Source organism: Podarcis raffonei, chromosome 15 (assembly GCF_027172205.1).
Source record: "Podarcis raffonei isolate rPodRaf1 chromosome 15, rPodRaf1.pri, whole genome shotgun sequence".
Classification (NCBI taxonomy): Eukaryota; Metazoa; Chordata; class Lepidosauria; order Squamata; family Lacertidae; genus Podarcis; species Podarcis raffonei.
Genome location: NC_070616.1, coordinates 3,196,195 through 3,223,672, shown reverse-complemented (window position 1 = coordinate 3,223,672; position 27,478 = coordinate 3,196,195). Strand labels below are relative to the sequence as shown.

Genomic DNA, 27,478 nt, shown 5'->3' with positions numbered 1-27,478 from the left:
CTCTGACATTTCAGCCTCTAAAAGTAAGGTTGGCTTTAGTGGTAAAGTTAGATGTAGATGATAACTATTGTTCTGCTTTCCTTGGACCACATCAGTGAGGTCCAAAGGCGAGTCTTGCCATCTGGGCAGCCCAGAACCTCCAACACACTGCCCAGGCTTGCGCCCCAGGGAGGTCACTTAGGTGCTCTTAATGCAGTTGTTTAACTTCACCCCCAGAGGTGCCCAGATGGATGCCAACAAGAAGATTACTACATTTTAAATGTGATTTTAAGGTTCCTTCAGCAGCTTTATGAGATTTTATACCTCGTTCTTTTTAATGAGGTGTTTACCTTCCTGAGTCTCTGGTTGTGTACACACCACACATTTAAAGCACACAGCTTCCCCTTAAGAATCCTGGGGACTGTAATTTCTTAAGGGTGCTGAGAACTGTAGCTCTGTGAGGGGTAAGCTACAGTTCCAAGGGTCCTTTGGGGGAAGCTGTGTGTTTAAAAATACATGGTGTGCATGCAAAGTAGACAAACTTGATGAGTGTGATCTTTAGACTCCAAGCAGGGGTGTTGCTAGGGGGTGGAGCAGGCAGCCAGAGCCTGAGACTTTCTAACTGAGCTCCATAACCCTACCCTTTTAAAAAATCCCTTTTTAAAAAATCCATACAGGGTGACTGGGCACACTGCAAAATACTTATGAGATCCTAGCCATTCACCATATAAATCAACAGGTGCAAATTTTATGCGCGTTTATGTCACATGAAGGTGTGCCTCATTTCCTTTTAAGCACCTAGCAACACTCCAGACTCCAGCCGAGCTCCCTGATTTGTTGCTTAAGAATTGCATAATATTTCAATGGGTCCTCTCCCCATTTGGCTTCTTGAAAACCACCCTGTGGCTTGGGCAAAGGATGGAACTGTATATAAATCATCTGAATCAAATAAGTAAATATCCACTGAAAATATTTGGGTTTTTTTAAACTGAGCCCCTCTGTGAGGCTCATTGCATTTCCTTAAATGATACCACCTAAGGCTGTCCCTATTTAGAACCTATCTGCTGGGCTTTTATTTGTAGCTGCATCTTGGCTAAAATAGGTAAGCACTGTTTTATATTGCAGAGTGCTGCCTTTTAGAATGCATTAGGCAAATAGGGCAGTGATCAGTCACTGTCTAGCCTCCATAGCTTTGGGAGAGGATGTGCTCCATCAGGGATAACCAACGCGATGCCCTTCAGATATTACTGGACACCAACACCCATCAACCCTGGCGGCTGGCCATGCTGATCTCAGGGACATCTGGAGGGCACCACGTTGGCTATCCCTGTCCTACATGAAATCCCTGATCTGAGGCCTCAACAGAAGAACAGCAAGTTCTCTATCCGCTGAGCATGGCCCTTGTGATTTGAGCTGTTAGGCTTGCACGAAATCCTAAATAAGCTACCCAGACTGAAAAGCATAACGGATGTAAACCAGAACTACTTTATTTTAGGTAACTTGTTATGGTGATGCTTTCATATCGGTGTTGAAAATATGAGCTTTAGCAAATATTTCGCATTACGCCCATATTATGGTTCCTAGTATATGTGTGTAAGTTAAACTTCGTTGCTTGTTTTGACATATTTGCTCATCTCAGCGTCTGCAATTTTGACAAAATTCTGGAAAGTTTGTTGCTCAGGAACCGTTGCAGGTCTGACGGAGACGCACTTGAAGACTTTGCGTTTTGTGTCATAGTTTCCCATGCATCTGTGGACTCGACCTCTGATTAACCTTGGCAGCTCCCGGTCCTGTTATGCAAGAAGAATAAGAGGTAAGACCTCCCAACCCTTAGCATGAAATACTAAGCATGGACAGAGGGAGCCAACATGGGGCCCTCCAGTTGCTTGTGGACTCCATTCCCCATCAGTGCAAACAGCCAGCATGGCCAGTGGTCAGGAATGATGGGAGCTGGAGCCCAGTGGCATCTGGAGGGCAACACATTGGCTATCCTTCCTTTAAAGTAACAGTAACATTGGAATTCTCCTTTTTGTTGTAGTTAAACAACAGCTTCATGCTTCTTTCCCACAATCTAACTCATATCAACAAAGTTGTTTCAATTTTTATTATTATTTAAAAAATGGTTTATGGAGAATTACAGTTGCAATGGTAAGGCTGGTAAACGTCAAGGTAAGGTGTTTGTTTTATTTAACAGGATTTATATATTGCCTGATCATCCATAACCTCTGGTTTACATAGGTGTTAAATGTTCTACTGTCAAAATAAACTGGAATAATCTACAGAAATAATATTTGTTTTGAAAATATTTTAATATGCTACTTGTATATTAGTGAAATTTTAGGACTGACCACATACCGTATTCCATGAGTATGCATTTGACATGTGTAATGACTTGTGAAAGAAAAACAGGGTGAACACTCGGGGAACCTGTGAAGCTCCCTGATTGATCATCCTGCTGGGCATGGCCTCAGTCCCTCTACTTGTATCAATGGTGCACAGGTGTTTATTGCAATAGAAGTGGTGGCTTCTGCAGCACATGTAGTACACAATTGAATAAACATGCGCAACACTTACAATCTCATAGAATACACATGGCATGCTCTCCTTCCCGTCTCTCAACAGGAAAGTCTTGGCCCCGTACTGCCCAGGGGTGACTGCAGAATCCAGGACGCCTAAATATATAGAGCAGGAATTACATTAACAATTGTATCCCATGGTGTCCTAAGATAACATAAACGGCTTTTTGTAAAGGTCTGTTTGGTTGATTTTGTACAAAGATGGAAGTGGGATGACAATCTAGTCTTCTAGGGTACTACAATTTGAATTCTATGGGTTAGCTCAAGTGGCTCAGATCAGGCTGTGTGGCATCCACAGCTCCGTCCTCCAACACTTTGCTGCTGTTCTCTGAACCCACCCATCCCAGCATCTGCCACTTGAGGCAGCTTCCTCACTCTAATGTTAGAGCCGGCCCTGTGAGTGAAGATCAGGTAATGTGTCATAGAATTGGAGAGCTGGATGTTTGTATGCTTTCAGACAGGATTCTCAGGTCTGAGGTAGACCTATGCAAAGTGCCCTCTTGTTGAGTTTTCTGGCAGCAGTGACAGGGAGTAGAGGGCACTTGCAGTGCCCCAAGCAGCACTGGGCAGTTGGATCTAGCCATTGTTTACACTTGCCCCAAAGCAGTGTTCCTCTGAGCCAGGGGTGGGGAATCTCCTAGGCCAGACCCCTTCTCCTGAGACCAGGCCCTTCACCAGCCCTGCCTTGCACCCTCCTTGGGTATTCTTGCCCAGCTGGAAATGTGTCCTTGAACTCTTTACTCACCTGGATGCTGACACTGATGATTTTATTATTTATACCCCACCCATCTAGCTGGGTTGCCCCAGACACTCTGGGTGGCTGGATGGAAGCTAGAAAGCAGCGTGTCTGAGTATGCGCTGATATTAGCCTACAGTACTGAGGTAAAATTTACCACTGTTGCTCTGCCCACTTTTGCCTCTGACCCTGTCTACCGCTGGCATGTGGCCCCTGGAAGCTTACCCAGAAGGGAATGAGATGCCCTCGGGAGTTAGAAGGTTTCCCACTCCTGCTCTGAGGCATTGCAGCAAAGTAAAACAATGCCTTGGCCCAGCTCCTGGGTCTGCTGGGAGCACCAGGCTGAGAAAAAAATGCAAAGCATGTTGGCAGCAAGATAAGTGTCAGCAACGTGCCTTGCTTAGGGTGCTGGGTCCCAGGCAGCTGATGCTGTTGTCTGAAATATATATTTAACTATCCATGCTTGGCATCGTGGCACCAGCATTCTGTGTAGAAAAAAACAATACACTGTTGTACTTACCCAAGACCTCAAATAACAGCGGCACTTTATTCGTATACTGACTCCAGTGTTTCATGCTTTCAATGACGACAGATATAATTCTGAGAGAATTGTCTTTTTCCTGCAGTTTTGCTTGAAACGCCGCTGGCCCTTTCTTTCACACAGAAGAGGCAAACAAAAAGAGAACTTGAGGCAATTAAAGACCTTTGCACAGTGGTGAGTTCCTGCTCCAATACTTGGAATTATATATTTTTAAATGTTTTTCTGTCATATGCAACTTTGTTTTTGAGATCCAGTGCGTGTGGGGAGTGAGAATGTAAAATGGACTTCATGTTTCTGCCCTGAATGGATGAGCAAAGCAGTTTTTGAGGTACAGTAAGCCTGCAACTTACGCTCACTTTTCTTAGGCGATCACAAACTTACACAGGTTGATCAATAAATAAATAAATTGGAAAAATGGGGGAAATCAAAATATGAGTAGAAAAATGTCAGAAGGAGGTGGGAGAGCAGGAAATGACAATCGGCAATCCCATCAGCCATTGCACTCAGCCTGGGAGAGTGTTCGGCCGTTGTCACAGTTGGAGAGTAAGATAGGGCCAAGCAAAAGCACAGAGAGCAAGTGGAGCTGGCTTGTGAGCAAGGGGAAGGTAGTCTGAGCTGGTAAGTGCTGGGTTTTTTATGTTTGTTTTTTTACAGGTTGCTTAAGGGGCCTTCCTGGCTTTATGCATTTTTTCATTTGCACACAGTTCCCAGGAACCGAACTCTTGCATAAGTTGTGGGCTTACTGTACTCATTCCAGGGCAATTTCAAGGACTAGTGTGCAGCCACTAGACCTCTTAGTGAGAAATTATCTGAACAAATCACTCCTGTACAAGATGAACAACTCATATGCCCCCAAAAGACCTGGTTTGGTAGAGAAATTTGTCCAGCATGTAATGGTCAGCTGTACTATGAACTGAGCACCATTTTCCTCCATAAGTTCTTCTCTAGCTCAGAAAGTTGAAACAAGATTCTGTGCCTGCATGGTTTTCATTCAGCCATGCTCAAAGTCAGTCGCATGCTCACAGTTTGAACATGCTCAGAAGCTCTTGAATGTTTTCCCCCACCCCCTTATTCTTAGACTGGATCTAGACACATCAAAGAAGCGTTTCAGTTAAATGCATTGTAAATTTACACAGGGAAATCCCGTAGGGAAAAACAGGACTCCACAGCACCATCTGGTGGAACAGTGTTATATCACATATACAACACATATAAATCACTTTTTCTTTACCAATCTAGCTGAGTCCTTAGAAGAACTTTCATTGTGATCTGTGAAACTGCATGGCAGAAAAAGTTAGCTGCTTTATTTAGCAGGTGTTCTTTGATGTTAAGCATCTTGTCTTAACTCTTGGTGATTGATCTGAGTTATGAGACCAGATCACTTAACCCAGCAGCACTGGGTGGATGGGTGTAACTCTGTTTGGGTTAATTTTCTTGGTAGCTCCTCGCAAAATGTTTTATGTGGTTGTCTCATACCCAAATCTAAAACCCACTTTTAAAAAGGTATACAATATGCTAAAAAGTGGGTGGGGTGGGTGGAAACAGGTAATTCAGCTGAGGAAGCAATTTGATTTTATTGGATGATGTAAAATAATTTACAAGTCAACCACTGTCTTAAATTGCAGATTACTTAAGATTAGAGGCCCCATCCAACAAAGTTTTACTCGGTGTGGAGCCATTGAAATGAATGGGCCAATGTTAGTCATGCTCATTACTTTTCTGTGGGCCTACTCTGAGTAGGACTAGCATTGGAGACAGCCCTAGGTTTTGTGGGAAGTGGAACACACAAACCTTTTTTTTTAAATACATGTTACCTGAAAGATTTTGACATCTTGAGCACAATCAGCTTTTTTCCCGTTAACTTTTTGTTGTAAAGGGCTGGGTTTAAATGTATACGATGTACTCTGACCCTGTGGGCCCCTCAGCACTGTGTTCCTTCCAGCTGGCCATTGGGCTGTGGCTGGATAGCTTTGTTCTGCTCCTCCTGCCTTGCTACCATGTGAATAGCCAGCTGGTTTCTGTTGCTTTGATCCAGTTCCCATCAAACACTCTGGACTGTTGTCAAGCTGTGAACCCTTCCTGTTGTCTGTTCCACTGCCCAAAGCTGGGAAGTTGTTTCTTTTCCAAGTGTTGTTTTTCTCCTCTAGTCTGCAGTGGAAATAGTTGATATGGCTTGAATATATCAAAATATGTATACAAGCATTTAGAAACCCAACAGCATTTTGAAATCCTTTCCTCTAATTCCTCCCAGAAATACCTAGAACAGGGAGAGCCCATGTGGGGTCTTCCAGATGTTACTAGACTCCAGCTCCCATCAACCCTGACCGTTGGCCATACTTAATCTTTTCCCATATATTTACATGGTAGTAGAGCCAGCGTGGTGTAGTGGTTAAGAGCGGTGGACTCGTAATCTGGTGAACTGGGTTCGCTTCCCCGCTCCTCCACATGCAGCTGCTGGGTGACCTTGGGCTAGTCCAGGGGTAGGCAACCTAAGGACCGTGGGCTGGATGCGGCCCAATCGCCGCCTCAGTCCGGCCCACGGACGGTCCGGGAATCAGCGTGTTTTTACATGAGTAGATTGTGTCCGTTTATTTAAAATGCATCTCTGGGTTATTTGTGGGGCCTGCCTGGTGTTTTTACATGAGTAGAATGTGTGCTTTTTTTTAAAATGCATCTCCGGGTTATTTGTGGGGTATAGGAATTCATTCATTCCCCCCCTCAAAAAAAAATATAGTCCGGCCCACCACATGGTCTGAGGGACGGTGGACTGGCCCATGGCTGAAAAAGGTTGCTGACCCCTGGGCTAGTCAGACTTCTGTGAAGTCTCTCAGCCTCACTCACCTCACAGAGTGTTTGTTGTGGGGGGAGGAAGGGAAAGGAGATTGTTAGCCACTTTGAGACTCCTTAAGGGGAGTGAAAGGAGGGATATCAAGTCCAAACTTTTCTTCTTCTTCTTCTGTTGCAACCTACATTGGATCAGGCTGCAACCCATCAGTGGGTTCCAACCCACCAACTGAAGACTAGTGATCTAGTCTAACCTCTGCATGTTGTTGCACCTTAAGTTTTTACAGAATTCCTCCCCACCCATCCTGCATTTCTAGTTCATGTCCAAAGGGCAGAACCTGCAGCATAGGCTTCAAGTGAATTGTTTCATCAGCACGAAAACATTTAACTCCAAAATCCACCTGGAGGGATTCCAATGAAGCAAAGTTTCATGTCAAATGATATTATGACCTCAGCTGGAAGCAGTTGTACGCTTTGGGGGATGCAACCAACCTCCAGTTGTTGAAGTTCTTTCCTGCTTGTGATACAGCTGATGTTGGTGCGTTTGGGTGTCTTAAGACTGAAGGTGGAACAGGAAGCTCTGCTGGGCTTTAAGGACATAATTTTAGAGCTTACAATGCATGATGAAGAGACAGATGCTTGTAAAAATCATATGTGTAATCATACAGTATCAGTTTCCATAATTTTAAAATAAATATAATTACAGGAATATAACTGTATAAAATATACTTGCAGTGAGGAGGATTAATATATTTAAGATGTGTTGCTTTTTTCCATACATACATTGTTTTCTGTAATCGAGTTGGTTCTGGCTTTGCAGTTTCCCATTCAAAATCTTAAAAAGTCAAAGGGGACAGTTAATTGAAATCAAGTTCATGATATTGGTAATATGTTGTTTGTGAGCTTGAAAAAAATATATACAGTGGTACCTCGGGTTACATACGCTTCAGGTTACATACGCTTCAGGTTACAGACTCCGCTAACCCGGGAATAGAACTTTGCTTCAGGATGAGAACAGAAATCGTGCTCTGGCGGTGCGGCAGCAGCGGGAGGCCCCATTAGCTAAAGTGGTGCTTCAGGTTAAGAACGGACCTCCGGAATGAATTAAGTACTTAACCCGAGGTACCACTGTACATGCGAATTTCATTTGCACTCCTCATAATCACAGTGTTGTGGATTCCACTACACGCCCACCCTGAACCAGTAGTGCTTCAAGTTCCAGTTCTCCAACACTGAAGATAATTGCACTTTCATCTCTCACAGTAATCTCCATGTGTGCCTGGAATCCCATGAAACTTTGAACTGTGACAATAACTGTCCAAAATAAGAGCTCTCAGGTGCCCTTCTAACGGTGTAATTTATTTCAGGTTAGGGATAGACATATCTGTAATTTTTTAATAGATTTGCTATGTTTATGTTCTTAATTATTTATTGTAAGCTGTCTCAGAAATGTGGCTGAAGGAGGTTCGAGCCTGCTAGGGGGAAAGGAATGCTGAGTGTCAGGCGGAGGGGTGGCAGGAACGGAAAACCAGGAAGACAGAATAAAGAATGAAATGGAGTATAGTGGTACCTTGGGTTACATACGTTTCAGGTTACATACGCTTCAGGTTACAGACTCCACTAACCCAGAAATACTGCTTCAGGTTAAGAACTTTGCTTCAGGATGAGAACAGAAATTGTGCTGCGGCGGCGCGGCAGCAGCAGGAGGCCCCATTAGCTAAAGTGGTGCTTCAGGTTAAGAACAGTTTCAGGTTAAGTACGGACCTCCGGAACGAATTAAGTACTTAACCCGAGGTACCACTGTATCTGAGGAAAGGGCTGCCTTTCTGGCCAGAAACCCTGAATATGAGAATTTTACAATGCAACATTTTGTTGCAGGTCCCGCTTGGAAATAAATAAGTAAAATAAATAACAAGCACAAGGGGAGGCATCCGCCTACCCCCCCCCCCCGGATTCTTTCACAGCATTCCTCTTGATGCTGACAGCCCTGCAGACATGTGGGCTGGGTTGATCACATGGGTACTTTCCCTACAGCACTCCTGTAACATTTAAAGGGCACCAGTGATATAAGTCCTGGCTGGATCAGATGTCAGGGCCTATCTATTTATTTCAACATGCTGCCTCCATCAATGGCCATTCAGAAATCCCCGGAGGCTCAGAAGAAGGACATGAAGCCAACAATCATCTCCTGCTTTGTTTCCGCCCAGCATCTGGAAATTGGAGGTACATTGACTGAACATGGCTAATAGCCGCAGCCAAACTTGTGCTCTCTTAATATAATTGTTTATAAGCAGTTGTCGGTATAATCTATCGGTTTCCTATTTCTGCGTCAGTAGTTTGCATGGTCCAAGTTGAATGCACTCCTTGAGAAAAGCTAGGTAAGCAATTATTTTATGGTTGCACTGTTGTACATTACCATTTTCCAAAGGCAGCATTTTGAAACCACAAGGCGATTGAGAGGTAGAAGTTTCTTCGCTAAGAAAGCTCCCCCTCCCCTTTGACCAGCATAAAATAGGATTAACTGTTATTATTACAGTAATTAATCCTGGCAGAAATTCTGCACAGTAGCCTTTTCAAGCATATTAGAGATGACAGATATATCTTCTACAATAGTGCGCCCGAAATTCTCCTTTCCTGTAACATGGACCTATGATATGAACTGAAAGAAAAAAGGGCAGAGTTTCAAGAACTCCTGTTTAAATGTCAGCGTTCCACATAATTAGTAAAGACAAGAAAGTAGTCTTGCGACCCACAGATATTTCAGTTGTATAATTGTGTAATACACACACACACACACACACACACACAATATTGTCCTCCACTTACCAGCTAGCATGGCAGAATAATCCACATTTTCAGCTGGTTTGCTGGTGCATAGCTCATTTTTAAGTGGGTTTGAAGTGAGTGGCTGCCTGTTCCTTTTTTTCTGATTGAACAGTGGGACTGGTAAGTAGCCTAAAATGCGAAGTTACAACATAATATGTATATTATGTTATGATATTATTTTCATAACATTATTTGTATTGATTCTCACACACAAACACAAGCTAACAGTTTGCTTTGAGGCAGAGTTTGAACTATCCCCCACCTGCAAAGGCCACCTCCCGCACGTCAGAAATGGCACAGAAGGCTGCAGATACTGTACTTTCAGTATTTCAAACACTCAAAGGGGTTGCAGAGCAGGTCTAGTGAGGAGTGTGGCTTGAGGACAGAGGATATGGCCTGGAGAGAGTCCCTAGGGCCAGGTAGCGAGGTCTGGAGGGCCACACGTTTGCTGTACATCCTATCCTGGATGTCTAAAGCTTCCCCACCTGAACCATCATGACAGGCATTTCATCAAGTCATCGGAATAATTTTCAAATTCAGTACCAGTGCAATATTGATACCTGCAGTAGAGCGGCTTGAATTGTCAGTTAAAGTCCTCTTCATTTCTCCTTCCACAATACCTAGACACACACACAAAAAGATAAATGACTGAGCACTCGTCTTTTCCCAGGGGTGATGTAAGCATTGCTTTTAAGAGAATTGTAGAGCATTATTTAAGTACAGTAGTTTACAACAAGATTGTACTAAATTAAAAAATATAATATATAGATTGGGGGTCAGCAAACGTTTTCAGCAGACCTTGTGGGGGCCCAGACTATATTTTGAAGGGAAAAAAGAACAAATTCCTATGCCCCACGAATAACCCAGAGATGCATTTTAAATAAAAGCACACATTCTACTCATGTAAAAACACGCTGATTCCCGAACCGTCCGTGGGCTGGATTTAGAAGGCGATTGGGCCGGATCCGGTCCCCGGGCCTTAGTTTGCCTACCCATTATATAGATGCAAACACACAACAAGCAAAGTTCCCACCAGTATGTTGCATAGATAATGCTCTACTGATCAAACAGGTAACATCAGGATTCATTATAAACGTTTATTTGTTTGCTTATTATTTGCAAACTCCTCGGTAAGAAAAAAGATACATTTAATAAAAGCATATTTTATTTTAAAGACGTGTAAAAATATTTAGGGCACACAGTGTTCCATACACATAGACAGAAAAAGCTGATTTGGTATCCAGGGTGCATTGTCTGTGTAGGACATTGGCTCCATGATTGAATCGCTGTCATTTTAATTGTGCTTAATGTTTTCTTCATATGAGACTGCGCATCACCTTGAGGCTTTTTGCACGAGGTGACTGATAAATATAACAGGTAGATATTATGGGCTGCATCCAACCCGCTGGGTTATTGGTTTGCTGTTTTTATTTTGATTATATATTTTGTGGTTTTATAATTTGATTTTGTTCCGTCAACCTCCCTGAGACCTCCAGGTCTAGAGTGATATGTAAATTCAATAATTAATAATAACTAAGTTTTCTTCATCGTAGACCCATTGAAATTAATTGATCTAAGTCTTGATCATGAATTCCAATAAGTCTTAGGACAAACACTGGCTACAACCCTACGGTGACCATTTTTGTGCATTTTCTTTTTAAAAAAAATGCAACTGGAAAATATTTTTTTGAAGAAAATACTGAGGGACCCTTGGGCCAGTTACTGTCTCTCAGCCTAAACAACCTCACAGGGTTGTTGTGATAATAAAATGAGAGGAGAACCACGTGCACTAATGTCCATTAAAAATAAAGGATAGCATGCAAACCTAGGTAGAACAGAGTGACATGAGATTAAACTGTTACCTAGTTTAAGCAGAATAAAAATAATCCCGTCATTCACTTTGTGTATAAATACACATCCAAGCTTTCATAACTTCTGTGGCTGGCAAGGCTGTATATGGGAAAATAAAAGTTTAGGAGAAGAGCTATAAATCATGTCTTACAATGCAATTGAGAGGGTTTTTTGGGCGCAGGGGGAGGGGGGAAAACAACCTGGAATTTCTAGTTTTTAACCAAGCTCAGTTTTGTTTTAACATGTTGGATTGCTTTCTCCCATGTGTGTTTAAGTCACATTTTTGCATATGTGTACAACTCTCTAGCTGCAGGGGAAGGAGGGGGAATTAAAGGCCTGACTAAATTACAAGAGTCTTATTTTTTTAGCAGAAACACACATTAAGAGAAAGAATAATGAGATTTTAAAAGGCAAGGGTGAGGACAGAATCAGAACTGGTGACCAGGCTGGCCGGAAAACAAAAATCATGAGGAAAAACTAGGCTTAAATGCAAACATAAAAGGTCATCTGTTGCTGGCACGGTAAAGTGCCTCTATCTACAAGCATGAGGCTAATGGAGGAGGCAAGAAAGTGCCTCAACCCATTTGCTAGAGGTTGATGGCGCCGTGCAAGAAAAATGGCGGTGGGTGGAGGGAAAAGCCTAAACACAAACCTGACAGGGGGGGGGGAGGCAGGGAAGTGCCTATATCTATTAGTGCAATGCCAATGAGGGAGAATAATGGAAGAGTTCCTAAATCTAGCTGAAAGGGGAAGGTAGTGAGAAAATAATTTGCCTACATCCATTAAAATCAGGTTAATGAGGGGGACGAGAAGGAGGCAGGGAAGGGCCTAAATCCGTTAGGTAGCATGAGGTGAAAAAGGTGGAAAACACTTAAGTTTCAATGCTGACAGGGGTTACAAAAGACAAGAAAGTGTGTGTGCTTGGGGGGTGCTTAAATACATTTAGAGAAATGGTTACCTGAGGAAAAGGCAGGAAAAGTGCCTAAATTGCTTAGTTATGGAGTGCCAAAGCATGAGGTGAAAAAGGCGGGAAAATGCCTGAGGTGAAATCATGAGGTGAAAGTGAGGGTGGCACAAGGCGGACAAGGGAGACAAAGACAGAAATAGCAGCTAAACCCACTATTTATTTATTTACAAGTATTTCTAAAGCACTCAGTATTTTTAAGAATTAGCACAAGACTTTTAAAGACAGGGGTGAGGGGAGGCGGGAATTCCTTCAGGCTTTCAGCGTTTCTCCTTTCCTGTGAGATTCTTTGGGGGGGGGGCAAAAGGAGATAAATCTCTCTCATTCGGACTTTTAATTCCAGAGAGAAAAGAGCAGAAATGGGAAATGGAGAGAGAGAGCAGGAGTTCAGGGGAAAGAGGGAGGAGAACTGAAAGTATTAAGTACTAAAAACATAAGGAGAAAAATGCAGAGTTTCTCCTTCCTCCTGTTTGTATGGGGATGTCAAGAGCTGCCACCCTCAGCCCCTGAGGAGAAAAGGTCAGAGCAGTGGAACCACCAATCTTAACAACTGTTAACATTTTAAAATATGTGCAGTTTATATAATTGGTATATTATCAGATTTTTTTGGGTGGTTGTTTACCCCCCTCCCACTTGTCTTTCTCCTGGTTGCAGAGTAGCTAAGATGGTTGTCAACACAATTCCCTCTTTTTCTTCTGCTGAAGGAATATGGTTCCTCCTCTTTCCATTAGTAGCATTCTGGACCCACATAACATATTATTATTATTATTATTATTATTATTATTATTATTATTATTATTATTAATGCTGCCTTTCCTACACCTCTTTGTTTTACCACACACCCCTGTTATGATGATGACCATAATGACAATTAAGTTTATTAACACACCCCCACCTTGACCAGCAGGTTCCAAGGCGGGTTTCAACAGTTTAAAATTCAAAATTAAGAACAGTTAAAACAAATGACCATCACAGGACCCCTGAAACGTTCAAAAGATCTTTCCTCTGGCCAACTGACACATTTACTTCCTTCCCCAGAAGTCCTTTTGATTTCTTCACTGGCCAAAACTGAGCTTTTTTTAAAAAATAAAAATAATATATAGTGTATATAATACTTCAGGTATCCCCCTGCCACCTCCTTTTCCATCTCGACTATAAATGAATTAAGACTGGTGTAATAGAGAATTTGTTGCCCCATGAACCCTTTATTATGCCAGATATTCAGGCAGCCCCCAGGTTCCTTAAGGAAACCTTTTTTTTTTTTTGCTTTTTATTCATTTATATTTTTTTTGAAAAGCATTTATAGGCTGCCTCCTCGTGCAAAACATCAGGGCCGTGCGCAACAACATTTACAGCATCGCATAGAACGCTATAAAAACAATCCAAAGGAATAATAGAAAAGGCCGCGCTTCTATTGTCTTGTGGCCTGTTGGGATAGTTTGAATATTCTTTGGACAAACTCCACCTGTACTATGAGCAAAAAGGGAGTTTCTGTGGCATCTGCCGTAAACGTGTGTTTGGAAACGCGCTGTGTGTCTTCTGTTCGGATGGTTTCTCACCCACCCCTGAGAACAAACCCTGCCGCATGCCGAACATCAAAACAATTAGCCTCAATTTTTCACACGGCTTGAGTAAGAAAAGGGTTTTAGACTCTCTCTTTCTGGCCTGTTAACAGAGGCTAGATCGTGGCATACTTATGGCCACCGCCATAGAGGCACTGCAGACCCTCAAAACACCCTGTGCACGTTCCAAAAGCACCGAATTATTTCAGCTCTTTACAACTGTTGTGATTCACTGGCTCTGGCGGCTTGTTAATTAACAGCCTTGGGGAAATGAGGGCAAAGGACAGTACAGATTGTACTTTGACATACAGTGTAACTGCTCCATTGTAGCTTAAGAAATCATCTACCATCACAGTTATTTCTCTAGGAACTTTGAGGGCAGGGTGCAGGGAAAGTCGAGGCAATATAGTTAAAAGAAACGGTGTCTGTCTGGATTAAGACACCGACAGCCTCAGTAAATATTAAGTCGGTAATGTGAAGCCGATGGTGTGAATAGATTGCTGGTGGTGTAAGAGGAGGTGTATTTTTGAATCCGTGGCTGAGCTGTCTAGATTTATATCTTCTAACAGAATCAGCATAGGTGAGTGGTTTGTTTGTTTTTAATCACTGCTGTATAAATTCAAATAGTAGGGAGGCAAATCTTCCTCCGCATTCATCCCTCTACAAGCACCGAAGGTATGGCAATTATTTTTTGCATCTCTGTGGGACATGGCTTTGCAAGGAGAGGAGCTTTTTCAGCCTCCTAGCTGGGTAGGACCACCTGGGTTTTGCCAAGTGGATCGTTCCTTGAGCTCAGTGTAAGTTGCACAGAACGTGACTGTGAGGCAAACTCCAGCAAAGACCCTTCATCAGCAAGGGGACCACTTTCCATGGCTGCCAGCTTTCATCTGGAGCTAACTGCATCATGCTCATTTGGGTTACGGATGGATGGCTGTGTCAATTTCAATTTCTTTCTGCTTCTCTCTTTTTCCAGTTTTATCAGTCGGCACATTTCCAGACGTATGTTTCGCTTGCATAAGTCTGATAATTCTTTTTAATTAAAAAAACCCAAAACCTCATGGAAATTTGTCAGCATTTTAAGTGTGCAATTCTCCCAACATAACACATTTTTGTGTGCAATTTCTCGTAAAATGCAATTATTTTTGCAGGCTATTTCCCCTAATACAATGTGTTTTAATGCTATTTTTAGTAATATATTCATTTTATGACACTTAATAATAATAATAATACCTTTATTGTCAATGCACAACCTGTGTACAATGAAATTAACTTCTCTCTTATATACACATTTTTGTGAACATTTTGTTTGTTTCTGGTTGGGGAACTGTTATGTAGAATTTTGATAAATGCAAATTTTGAATGCTTGCTCTGTTTCAGTACCTGCATTGTTTTGGGAAGTGTGAATTAAGTGGATTTGGATCAAAATGTGAACTGAACTGAATTTCTCACCATTATTTCCCTGCCAGTTGGTGTTGTTGTGTTTTGTTTTATACCATTGTTTTGTGCCCTTTATACCTTGTTCAGGGTACTGAGAGTTCTTAGGAGACCTCCTGTTCCCCTCAGGGATCTACAATTCCCAGAGTTCCCTGTGAAGAGGGATCGATTGTTGAATCATTCTGGGAATTGTAGCTCTAGAAGGGGACTAGGGGGTCTCCTAACTTCTCTCAGCATCCTTAAAAATCTATAGCTCCCAAAGTTTTGGGGAGGGGAAAACCAATACTGTTTAAAGTGACATCAAAATACTTTAAATATATGGTGCCAGGCAACCCCCTTTTTCATTTCCTTGGCTTTCTGACAGTTTTGCTCCCCTTAAAATAGCTTCAACCTGTGTTTTACATTTATTGTGTTGTTTTTAACAACATGTCTCTGTGAATTGGATGTTATTGATATTTGGAAGGCCATCTGAGCAGAAGAGAGAGATTTCAGGATAAAATAAATGTAAAAACTTGATAGTGGAAATAGAAAGTTATCCAGAGGAAAGTATGGTTGCTGCTTGTGATAGAGAGGAATTCCTAGCCTTCTTAGCAACTTTTTATCCAAGGGCGTTTTTAGTATCTTTGGTATGTATATTGGCACACATTCCTTTAAACAAACAAACAAAAACACTTATAAGAGAAGAAACCTTCTGCCACCTTTAGAGCCTTACCATAGAACTCTTAAAGCTGATTCCAACATATTACTATCCAAATATAGTTGAAAGAAGGGGCCGGTCTAGGGAGGAGAGTTAGTTGGGGAACACCCATGTAGCAGAATAAGCATCTAAGACTTGTTAGGGAAATGTTTATTTTCCAAATAACATCAATTCCAGGCAGACCAGGGAGCTGTAGGAATCACAGCAATCTGAACCTTTTTGTGTGGCTTTGTTCTGTGTCAGTTTGTGTTGTTTTTTGTCATTTGTTCTTATTCCTAGCCTTTCTGTTTTGGTTTGTTGTTACAGCTGTCATTAAAGCTGTTTCACAGAATGAATTCTTGTCCAGTTGTAGCAAGAGAGGGTCCTGTGCGAAGGGTCGCTATCTTTGGAGGAACCCACGGCAATGAGTTGTCTGGGGTATTCCTGGTCAAGCACTGGCAGGATGATGGAACAGAGATTCAGCGACCGGGGCTGGAGGTACGGCCTTTTATCACCAATCCAAGAGCAGTGGAGAAATGTTGCCGATATATTGACTGCGACCTGAATCGGGTTTTTGATCCTAAAAGACTTGGGTAAGCCTAACCTCTGCCTTGTGTGTTTGAGTGTATAAACGATTAAACAACAACAAAATGTGCATGCATTTAAGACTGCAACGCTGCACCTGCTTACTTGAGAGTAGGTAAAGGTAAAGGTACCCCTGACCATTAGGTCCAGTCTCTGGGGTTGCGTGCTCATCTCGCTCTATAGGCCGAGAGAGCTGGCATTTGTCCGCAGACAGCTTCCGGGTCATGTGGCCAGCATGACTAAGCCACTTCTGGCGAACCAGAGCAGTGCACGGAAATGCTGTTTACCTTCTTGCTGGAGCAGTACCTATTTATCTACTTGCACTTTGACGTGCTTTCGAACTGCTAGGTGGACAGGAGCAGGGACCGAGCAACGGGAGCTGACCCCACTGCAGGGATTCGAAATGCCAACCTTCTGATCAGCAAGCCCTAGGCTCTGTGGTTTAGACCACAGCGCCACTTGAGAGTAATATCTACTAAATTCAATGTGACTTACTTCTGAGCAGACATTTAAAGGGTCGAACTGTTCTGTAATACTTGACCACAGGAGCAGTAGTCATCTATGCACAAACAGCTGTAACTCAAAGGGGAAAAATACATGCCTACTGCTTAGAGGGGCCCTTCTGGGGTAAGGCAAATGTTCCTCACGTATTATCCAGTCTCAGGGTGAGGTTTCTCTCCCTATCCCGCTGGAGTCTTCCACATCCAGAGCAGCATCACACATAGAAATCCTGTTTTCATAAGTCCACAGGGTTGAAGCAGTTATGTCTGCAAGAAACATCCCTGAGGTTGGGTGAGAAGACTCCAAGCAGGCACTCAAGGGTTCTTTGGCTGTGCATTTCGCAAGCAGCCATCCTGCCAGATGAATAATGCCTTTTTGAAACTTGAGTTTTCCAAAGCAGTGTGTGCAATGAGGCTGTTCACGTGTGTGTATACCTGTCATTCAAAGGAAAACAAGCATTGCCCACTGCCTTCGAACACTCCTAAAGTCAATTTGAAATGAATCTTATGCAGCCTTCATAAATGTATCACATTGAGACGGTGGAGTATACCAGCAAGCCATGTCCCCAATCCAGTGGCGTAGCGTGGGTTGTCAGCACCCGGGGCAAGGCAAGTAATTTGCGCCCCCTAACCCGTGGATTTGCGCCCCATAACCCTAACCCCCAGATGTTGCGCCCGGTGCGGCCGGCCCCCCCTGCACCCCCACGCTACGCCACTGCCCCAATCTTAGGTACCCATGCCCCCAAATCCATGCAATTAGATCAATAGATAAAATGGGCTCCTACTTGTAAGCAGCTGTATGTTCATAGGGACATGCACATGTTCTCGCACCCTGATTGCACAAGGTTTCTATTTATGTGCAAACCTGTACATGCGTAAGAACCCCTTCAGTTGAAAATGTGGTTGTTGGGAATATGCCAGCATCAAAAGGGGTGGCTTGCCAGCATGGCTCAACCAACCACCTCCTGCAAGCATTTAGGGCTTTTGTGAAAGCGAACCAGTGAAAAAAGAAACCTTTGAATCCCTAGAGTACAATCACATTGCATAGATAGGGAACAACCAAATTAAGAATGATGTGCATTATTTAGCTTTTTCATCCTTTTAAAAATGCTAATTTCACAGGAAGCTAAACTGCCAGCATAAAGGTTTAATGAGAATCAGTGCCAGCGTTGCTGTGCGTGTGTTAAATTAAAGTGCTGCTATTCATCTGAGCTCCCAGTGTCATTTTTCCCCATGTGTCCTGAAATGAACTTCCTGGGCAATCTAGCTTCATGGGACTGTTCAGAATGTCACTGCACACAGGCAGCCACAGCACATTGCCAAAGGTAAAAATACTACTCTGTTTAAATACAGATAGGGCAGCTCTCTGTTGTAGTGTGAAGAAGGATTACAAAATTCCAATAGCTGCCTATGTTCTTAAGCAATTACCAGTATTAGTCATTGCAGGCCATACGCTGCTGTCAGTAATGAAGGAGACAAACACACATGCAAATTGCTGATGGCCACCAATTCTGACATTAAAGAAACACATACAAATGGAAGAATAAGTATCCTGTGCCAGATAAATGAAGAGTTAATTATTTTTCTTTTTTTTAATTGGAAAAGGAGCAAATGGCTAAGTGATTTTTAATTTGTGTGCACTTTTTATCAATAGCGAACAGCTTGCAGACAACACTCTGTATGAAGTGAGAAGGGCTCAAGAAATAAACTGCATATTTGGTCCAAAAGGTAGCCATGAAGCCTATGACCTTATATTTGACCTGCACAACACAACAGCTAACATGGGTGGCACCATCATACTGGAAAACTCCAGGGATGATTTCACAATTCAGATGTGTCGCTATATAAAGGTAAAAAGTTCTAATCCCACATGAGTTAACTGTGCTGAATTCAGAGCATTATAGAACCAGCACCAAATTCCCAGAGATCATAGGGACATAGGAAGTTGCCTTATACTGAGTCATACCATTGGCCCATCTTGCTCAGTATTGTCTACACTGACTGGCAGTGGCTTTCATGGGTTTCAGGGAGCCCTATCTGGAGATGCTGGGCATTGAGCCAGGGACTTAGAATCATAGACTTGTAGAGTTGGAAAGGACCCCAAGGGTCAACTAGTCCAACCCTCTGCAAGGCAGACACTCAACTACTGAGCTACAGCCCTCCCTCTAATATGGCATAGCGTGAAGATAGGGGAAGGGAACCTTAATATATTCCATGCCCTATAACTTGCATCTGCTTCCAGCACTGGAATCACAGCTATTGTCAGCCAGTCTGTGGCCAGCCAGTCCTTCTGTTCAATTCCTGAATTAGCTCTTCTACATCATTCCAGGGCCAAGGGAGGGGCACAGGTGTATGTGGATGAGCATTGCTAACTGACCCAAAAAAAAAGAATTCTAAAAAATATTTTATTTTGCTGTATACTGCTGACTAAATTTTGCTGTTAATTGTTGCTTTTAATATTTGGTTGTAAATAGGGATGAGTGAATCTGTCAATTTCAGTTTCTCATTTTTCCACTCTTCAGTTCTCCGTATTTCCATATCAGTTTGCATTTTTATTAAAGTCTGCATAGAAATTCACCAGCATTTAGTGCACATTTCTTCTGCTTTAATATGTCAATGCCATAATCTTTTCCTTCACGTGCCACAGCTGGAGGCAGGAATGCTTCTGAATACCAGTTGCTGGAAGGAGAGGAGAGTGCTCTTGTGCTCAAATCCTGCTTGTGGGTTTCCTCTAGTGGGCATCTGGTTGACCACTGTGAGAATAGAATGGTGGACTAGATGGACCACTGGACTGATCCACCAGGCTTTTCTTATGTTCTTATGTGTGAACTGTGTAGCTCCCTCTGGCACCAAAGAGCCAGGTTGTTGAGCTCAGCACCATTTGGAGATGGTAGGGTGTGTCTCTATGTGTGGTTCCTCTGTAGCAAATTCCTCTCCTCTCCCCAACACTCACAAGAGTTAACTTGACATCAGTAAGACAGATGAGTGGAACAAGTAACAATTAGTTTTTTAAAAAACCATAAAGTCATGATGGATCTGGTTTAAGGTGATTTGATGAAGAGCTGAGTTCTGTGTTTTTTTAATTCACCACACATAAGACATTTAAATGTTACTTCCCCTGCAGGAGTGGTAGAGGAGAGCACTGCAGGAAAGTTTGAGCAGTGTGCTCAATTGTACTGCTCATTTGCATTAAAGCATTGCTTGTTTAAAACAACAGTTTAATGTGACATGCAAACTGGGCCAGTATGTGAAGAATGTCATATAGCTAAGCTACAAATATCCTGGTTGTTGTTGTTGTTTTTTCCTGTAAGAAAACCTAAATCAGAGTTGAAAGGATGTGGGATGGGAAACTGCCCTAAAGGCAGCTTAATGCTTGGTCCTCTTGAGCACTGCTACATTAATTTTCTCTCATTCTCTCATTGATAATTTAATGCTGGAATCATGTTCACTTATATTAGCACAAAACAGAATTCAGTGAAGCATACTTTGTGTGATCTAAGAGAAAGAGCACCAACAAACACTGCTTTGTACTTTTTCTAAAGATGGCCTACTTATTTTAAGACAGCTCAATATGAGACAACAGTCGAAGACAATGCATAAGCCAACTTTTGCACCAGTGGTCTTCTGTTAACTCAGCATTAATGTTTGGACAAGTACAATATTTAAACAAATATTTTCCACAGGATGCTTTGGCTCCAGAAGGTTGCCCTGTTTTCCTCATTGAGCATCCCAACCTGAAATATGCAACGACCCGGTCTATAGCAAAACATCCTGTAGGTAAATATGAACATTATAAGCTTTACCCAGTCCTCAGAGATTAAATATATGCAGTTGTGTTCCCAGATATGATTCATTGTTATGATTCATTGAGTCATACAAGTTAGTTATTTTCAACAACACCCATCTGCTTTTGGCAACCACATCTGAGGGCCAAACTCAAAGTATCCACATCCACACCCTGCATTAAAGTACTCTTGTAGCACTTTAAAACTTGTGGCTTACCTAAAATAATTCCTGGGAGCCGTAGATTTCTAAGCATACTGATTTCATGTAGCTTCACACTTCTCAACACCCTGAGCAAACCACAGTTCCCAAGACCCTGCATGGCTCTCAAAGTGGTATAAGAGTGCTTCAAGTGTAGGGTGCAGAGGTGACCAAATTCTTAGTGCCACACTTCAAGAAAGATATAAGACAATATTGGGATAAGTTTAGAGGAGGGCAATGGATATGGTCAGGGGTATGCAAAATAAGCCCTGTGAAGCAGGGTGGAAAGAACTGGGTATGTTCTGCCTGGAGGATAGAATTGGATGCTGACTTCTGTCCACCACTCCCAGTGTGGTAACAGCAGTCACAGCCGTGGTTGCTTCTCTCCTGGGGAACAGACTCTGCATGGAGGTACGCTTGGCAAGCACCTGGGTCCCTAAACTGTGCAACTGCTTTCCCCATTTGAACAAACAAAAAATGTGTGCAATGCATGAAGGAAAATTTTAAATAACTGGGAATGTATACAGTAATTGAAACAAAAAATGTGGGGGGAAAGGGTATAATGCCAGTCAGATAGTGCTAAAGAGGAAGGGGAAGCTGATATATCCTTCATTTCTTATGCAGGCATTGAAGTGGGTCCTCAGCCCCAAGGAGTTCTCAGGGCTGACATTTTGGACAAAATGCGGAGGATCATCAAGCATGGCCTTGACTTTGTGCAAATGTTCAATGCAGGTATAGCAGTTGTCAGTATTAAGCAAGCATCAAGTAGTTTGCTAATGTGCTGGTGGGAAATAGCAATCACAAGAGGGACCTGCAACAGATTTTTGCAGTGTCCCTCCTAACAGGAGCGCTTCTGTTCAGGATTCCAGCCATGCCTTCTTCCAGCATATTCCACTCCATCCCACTCCCTTTTTTCTTTTCCAAGTAATACTCAACATTATGTGACTAACCTGAATTGGGCTATTTGGTGATGTGGGGGTTGACCCTCGCTGTTTTGTAAAAATATGCACTGTAGTTCTGCAATCTTGGTGAAATGGTTCTCAGTGACACTTTATTTGGCACCAAGTCTTTTAACCCTGACCACCTGAATTCACAGTGATGACTTAACAAGAGAATCTTCTTAAAGCTGTAAGGTAAAGGTAAAGGAACCCCTGACCATTAGGTCCAGTCGTGACCGACTCTGGGGTTGCGGCACTCATCTCACTTTACTGGCTGAGGGAGCTGGCGTACAGCTTCCGGGTCATGTTGTCATCATGACTAAGCCACTTCTGGCGAACCAGAGCAGCGCACGGAAACGCCATTTACCTTCCCGCCAGAGCGGTACCTATTTATCTACATTGCACTTTGATGTGCTTTCAAACGGCTAGGTTAGCAGGAGCAGGGACCAAGCAGTGGGAGCTCACCCCGTCGCAGGGATTTGAACCGCCGACCTTCTGATCGGCAAGTCCTAGGCTCTGTGGTTTAACCCACAGCACCACCCGAGTCCCTTAAAGCTGTGCTGAAGACTAAATCTTAAATCGTAAAGCTGTACTGAAGACTAAATCCCACGCATCCTTTCCCATATACCTGGGCCTAAATAAATATATCCACAGTTTTAAGCAGGCTTTTATTGTGTACCTACACAGCATCAATGCCACAATACTATACAGTACAAAATAACATTTCATTTGAAAAATTCCTTCACAGATACAATAATAGCAACTGACAATAGCTACTATTGTTATCTCTGAAGGTATGATCTGATGGCACCTGAGAAATATAATTACTAAACTTCGTAAGATGCTGACAAAAGGAAGCATTTTACTAAATTCTATCATCTGCAGAATATATTTTATGCATTGCATATTGTGATTAAGGTCCCTGATTTTCGCTGTTCAGATAAAATTTAGATCCGACTTTCATGCATCGCTGCATAACTGGGTCATCTTTCAGTAACCCAATCTTCTGAAGTGAGACGATCTATAGAAAAACATTTTCCTGTGACCAGATCTAATTATGATATTAACAAGATACAGATAGCTACCATCTTAATGACTTCAAACATTGTCAATAAAAAGATTCATTAGATTCAGTTTCTTTTAAAAAAAAATACTAAGAGCTGTTTGACATAATACTTGGAGACGTTGCTCTTTTTTTCTCCCTAGGAAAAGAATTCCCTCGGTGTACAATTGAAGTTTACAAAATAATGGAGAAAGTAGATTATCCAAGAAAGAAAAATAATGAGATCATGGCTGTCATTCACCCTAACCTGCAGGTAAACACATGCCATTTCTCTTCAGATATATAGTACGCTGCTCTGCCCTTGAACAACAGCAATGTCAGAATCTGGTGTACAAATTCCCCTTTGTTAACAGGAAAGTTACTAAAGGACCATGATTCACTTCCATATGGAATGAGTGTGTGACTGTCTTGAATCAGCTCCCATATGGCTGATTCTTGAGTCGCACATTCATTTCATGCACAAATCTTGCTCACTGGAAACAAGCATGAGAGCCCATGGGCCTTGCTAGGGCCTGCTCTGGATATAATCCTCATTGAAACACAGCAAGTGCCTTGCAGGCTTTTTCCCTCCCCCCCGCACCCCCCGCAAATTCCCTTATCCATTAGTTTTCCACTGTTAACTATAGTTTATGGTTGCCTGCTAGATGTGAATATATATCAGGGGTGGGGGAACACTTTTGGCCTGGCAGGTCAGATCTTTATCTGAACTTTGACAGATTGCCAGGGTCACCCACCTGTCAGATGACTATCTGACATCATGATGACATCACTCACAGTTGACCTGTGGGTAGGAAGAGCAGTCCACTTCACCAGTGCAGTCCCCACACTGACAAAGCAGAACCAAGCAGAATTTAACCCCCTGCTCATCAGCTGATGAATGGAGATTTCAATCCTGCTCATGAGGAAGAGATTAGATGAGCATGCCAGTTCACTGGCAAGGTGTAGCCAACATAGAATTAAGCTGGGTGACATCAGCTGATGAACAGGTGAGCATGGTTTGGGGAAGTGGCCAAACAGGAAATACCCCTTGGCAGGCCAATATCGGCCTATGGGCAAGAGGTTTCTAACCCCAGTATAAATGAAGGCTAACAAGATAGGCAGTAATTAAAAATACTGTGTTTTTATCTTCTTGTTTTCCCCCTGTCCCACAAGGATCAAGACTGGCAGCCTCTCAACCCTGGTGACCCTATGTTTTTAACTCTTGAAGGAAAGACAATCCCATACGAAGGAGACGTGATAGTATATCCAGCCTTTGTGAATGAAGCTGCTTATTATGAAAAGCAACAAGCTTTTGTAAAAACTGTAATAGAAAAATTGAGTGCAGAAGGGATCAGAGCATGTGTCTCTTAGAACTGGAATAATTTTTCATTTAACTTTTTCAAAACTTAGGATGAAACCCAATTACAGATGCATTTGATCTTTCTAATTCAAGATGCCCAGAACTCAAAGGCTGTAACTCAGACAGAGACTTTAATATTTAATGGTAAGGAATATTTTTTTAAGGAATAAGCACTTTGAAGGCAATATGATCAATCAACATTCAGAAGCATTGTTAGTATGAATGTATTTTAGTATTTTTTTTATAAATACTTAATGCTAAATATTTTTTTAAATTAATAGCACTTTTTAATAACAGAAATATATGTTTTGTATTTAATGTGTTATGCCCCAAGAAGCTGAACATGGAGATATTTCATGGCCATTACTGAGGAAGTAGAAGAGGCAACGGACATATTAAACCTGTAAAGATTATATTGTATTTTACACCAGTAAGGGCATCTCAAGTTCTGGAAGTGCTGCTATTATGGGAGAAGTTTTGTTGGAAATCCTGGAAGCCAATACCACAGTTTGGGGGCAAGCACCCTTTGGTGAGAGAACCCCAGCAGAGATTTAACATAGCAAAACATGCAACAAAGCAAAGTGTAGAGATAAAGGCTGTAAAACCTTTAAAATGTGCCGTTTCTAGTGAATACCACTTTTAATGGTTCTTTCCAAAGTATTCCACTTCTCTAGCACACAGGTAGACCACACGTTTAGTAAGCTATAAAATGAATTACTTACAAAACTCTTCAAATGCCAGATTCATGTACTTTTCCATACAGCAGCCAGAAAAAGTTGCACAGGCAGTAAAACATTGCTTGGTTACAAAATGGTAAAAGTTCCTAAACTATTGGTGTAGGATAACATTAGTTTCAGACTTCATTCTTGTCTGAAACAAAATAGGCTGGTTAAAGCCATGTGGCTGGAAGGAGCAGCTCAGAGCTTGTCGCACACCAAATTCACATGCAGACTAACTAGAACAAAAGGCTTGGTTTTCTAAGCTGAGGGGAAGTGGCTTAGGCTAAGCTTGCATACTAGTTATATGAGGCTGGTTTAACCTACAAGATTCACCTCTTGAAATCCTGCCTGCCATGGTTAGTAGCAAAATGTACCTTATCAGAGAGACACTGGATACTACATTAACATTAAACAGCAGAGAAGCACGGAGAAATGGGCTTGGCGGCTTCAGAGTAGCATTCTTAATAGAGTCACATCTGAATATTATTCAGGGAGGTTAATCTGGAACTGGAGTTGGGGAAAGGTTTCCAGTGAGAGTGAGTGTGGACTTATGAGCCAAAACATTTGGGTCATGAGGATGATCTCCCCCGCATATATGTGTGTGTTTAGATTTTTATCAGAGTGGTAGCCCTGGGGATATATAAATAAATTATTGCAATATTTTTCTCCTGTGGAGGAGGGGATACTTGTGCTCTTGAGGGACAACTCAACCGACTATCCCCTCTATCCATTGCAGAAAAGGTACTTATACCGGTAAGTCCAACATTCTGTTTTTTAAAAATTGTTTTATAAAGTTTGGGGTTAATAAAATGGAACAGGGGTCTATCTATGCAGGGATGGTTTCAGGCCTGAACACGCCCCCTTCTATCTTAATGGACCCATGGCAGGCTTACCTGGCAGTGCTGGTAACATCAAGCAGCAGAATTAGCAGTGGACAGTTTGGAGCATTGTGAGAAATAAAAATGGGGGCCCAAGGGCCCAATATATATATATATATATATATGTGCGCACATGCTATTTATTTGCATTTGGGAGGGGAGGGCTTGTTGGGTCAGGTACGCCAGACTGATTTGTATGCTGTCAGTGGATTCTTGTTGCTGCCTTGTTGGGCTGTGTATGTGATAAAGGGGAGCCATACTGGGGTGAAGGCACCCTCTTCTATTTGTTCCAGTGTCAGTTTCAGTGTATTGGTCCATGTTTACTCCTGACAGTTCTCTCCACTGTCTAGCTATGAGGCTTCTGGCTGCTAAGAATAGGTGGGTTATAAGCTCTATATAATGTGCTCCCATTGTTCTTTGATTGCTATTTATTGGTGCTAATGTGATTTGTGGAACAACTAAACAAAACATGAGAATCAAATGTTTATAAAAGTATCCTTTTTATTTCTCTTATTCACAATAAATATCTTTTTCTTAAAAACATTGAATAACAACAAATATTTAAATAAAGGTCATAACATTCAGCATAACAATGGTACCATATTATAGTTTCTATCTTTTCCCTCTTTTTTTGTTCTTTGGAAGACTTATCTCAAATGGCCATTTGGCTCTAAAGTGCTGATTGGGAAGCAAAAGGGTACAACATCCATAAAGACACGCCTTTAGAATAGTCTTCAGAAAAATATGCTGGGCTATTGCTGCACCAGTGTCTCTGTGTATGTGTGCACACACATCTAGTTAGCATACAAACCATCATTCATAATTTCACAACATAAAAACAAGAACACTCTTCAGTAATTATCCATGAGGATTAAGGCACATTCTGCAGGAATGACTAGATATAAATACTGTACATATACATCATAAACACATATAAAATATTCCCTTTGGATATGTGCTCATCTTCCTTTCGCAGGATAAGATTGGCCACCTTTTTGAATCTCCTATTAAAGTCAGGAGGTGAGGTGGCTCCTCCCATCCATTCCCTCTGCAGTACTGTCTTCTGGCACCCGGGCAAGCAGGTACCCAGGTGAGCACAGGAAGGGTCTGAGAGAATAACCACTCTCAGAATGGTTAGTGCTGAAGATTTCATACTGTGGTTTCACTTCAAATCTGAAATGCATTTTGTGTGTCATAATTTCTTCATTGTTTCCTAGTAGAGAGGTGGATGGAAGAAGGTAGATAGCCATCTACTAGTACATCTCAGGGCCATTTGCAGTAGATTGGCAAGGATTTCCAGCTCCCAGCAACAATAGCAGCAACAAAATGACTCCCTGCACCGCCCTTAATTTATACTGCTGAAATGAAGAGAGCATAGAGGTAACCAAGAGTGGGTTTTCATGCATAACTTTGTTCCATTCTGCTGACCTAAAAAAACTTCTAGCTTCAGTATTCTTTTAAGCATATGTCTTTTGCACCTAGTTGGTGGATCTCAAGGATCTAATAAAAAACAGACAATAGATCCCAAGGGATTCTAGTAAAA

The 27,478-nt window shown here is 42.1% G+C and overlaps 2 protein-coding genes across 19 annotated transcripts in view; one reads left to right on the top strand and one right to left on the bottom strand.

Moving 5' to 3' along the window:
* Window positions 1-1,447: 1,447 nt before the first annotated feature.
* SPATA22 (spermatogenesis associated 22) lies at window positions 1,448-14,598 on the bottom strand. 8 transcript variants are annotated; one of them, XM_053366644.1, is made up of 10 exons: window positions 14,580-14,598; window positions 11,305-11,392; window positions 10,003-10,062; window positions 9,443-9,571; window positions 7,400-7,451; window positions 7,109-7,204; window positions 5,647-5,980; window positions 3,812-3,944; window positions 2,554-2,651; window positions 1,448-1,769 (listed from the first exon to the last, which is right to left on the bottom strand). In XM_053366644.1, exons 3-10 carry the CDS (start codon window positions 10,043-10,045, stop codon window positions 1,578-1,580), a joined length of 1,077 nt encoding a protein of 358 aa, XP_053222619.1. In that variant the 5' UTR covers window positions 10,046-10,062; window positions 11,305-11,392; window positions 14,580-14,598; the 3' UTR covers window positions 1,448-1,577. The 8 variants fall into 8 exon arrangements, with proteins under 8 accessions (XP_053222619.1, XP_053222617.1, XP_053222620.1 ...); XM_053366642.1 differs by lacking the exon at window positions 14,580-14,598 and adding an exon at window positions 14,129-14,226; XM_053366645.1 differs by lacking the exon at window positions 14,580-14,598 and adding an exon at window positions 13,817-13,901.
* Window positions 3,905-27,478, top strand: part of ASPA (aspartoacylase) — a 39,626-nt gene continuing 16,052 nt past the window's right edge. For 4 of the 11 annotated variants that reach the window (XR_008327717.1, XR_008327711.1, XR_008327712.1 and 1 more), the window contains exons 1-9: window positions 14,291-14,399; window positions 16,257-16,522; window positions 18,669-18,864; window positions 20,698-20,791; window positions 21,623-21,730; window positions 23,143-23,252; window positions 24,152-24,482; window positions 26,912-27,025; window positions 27,153-27,315. Coding sequence is in view for 4 of the 11 variants with exons in the window: in XM_053366648.1 (XP_053222623.1) it covers window positions 16,281-16,522; window positions 18,669-18,864; window positions 20,698-20,791; window positions 21,623-21,730; window positions 23,143-23,252; window positions 24,152-24,349 (948 nt within the window). In the remaining 7 variants the exon portion in view is untranslated. Of the gene's footprint in view, window positions 4,007-8,655; window positions 8,840-12,667; window positions 12,777-14,290; window positions 14,400-16,256; window positions 16,523-18,668; window positions 18,865-20,697; window positions 20,792-21,622; window positions 21,731-23,142; window positions 23,253-24,151; window positions 24,579-26,911; window positions 27,026-27,152; window positions 27,316-27,478 lie in introns of those variants that run through there. The other 7 variants (XR_008327715.1, XR_008327714.1, XR_008327713.1 and 4 more) reach the window with 7 other exon arrangements.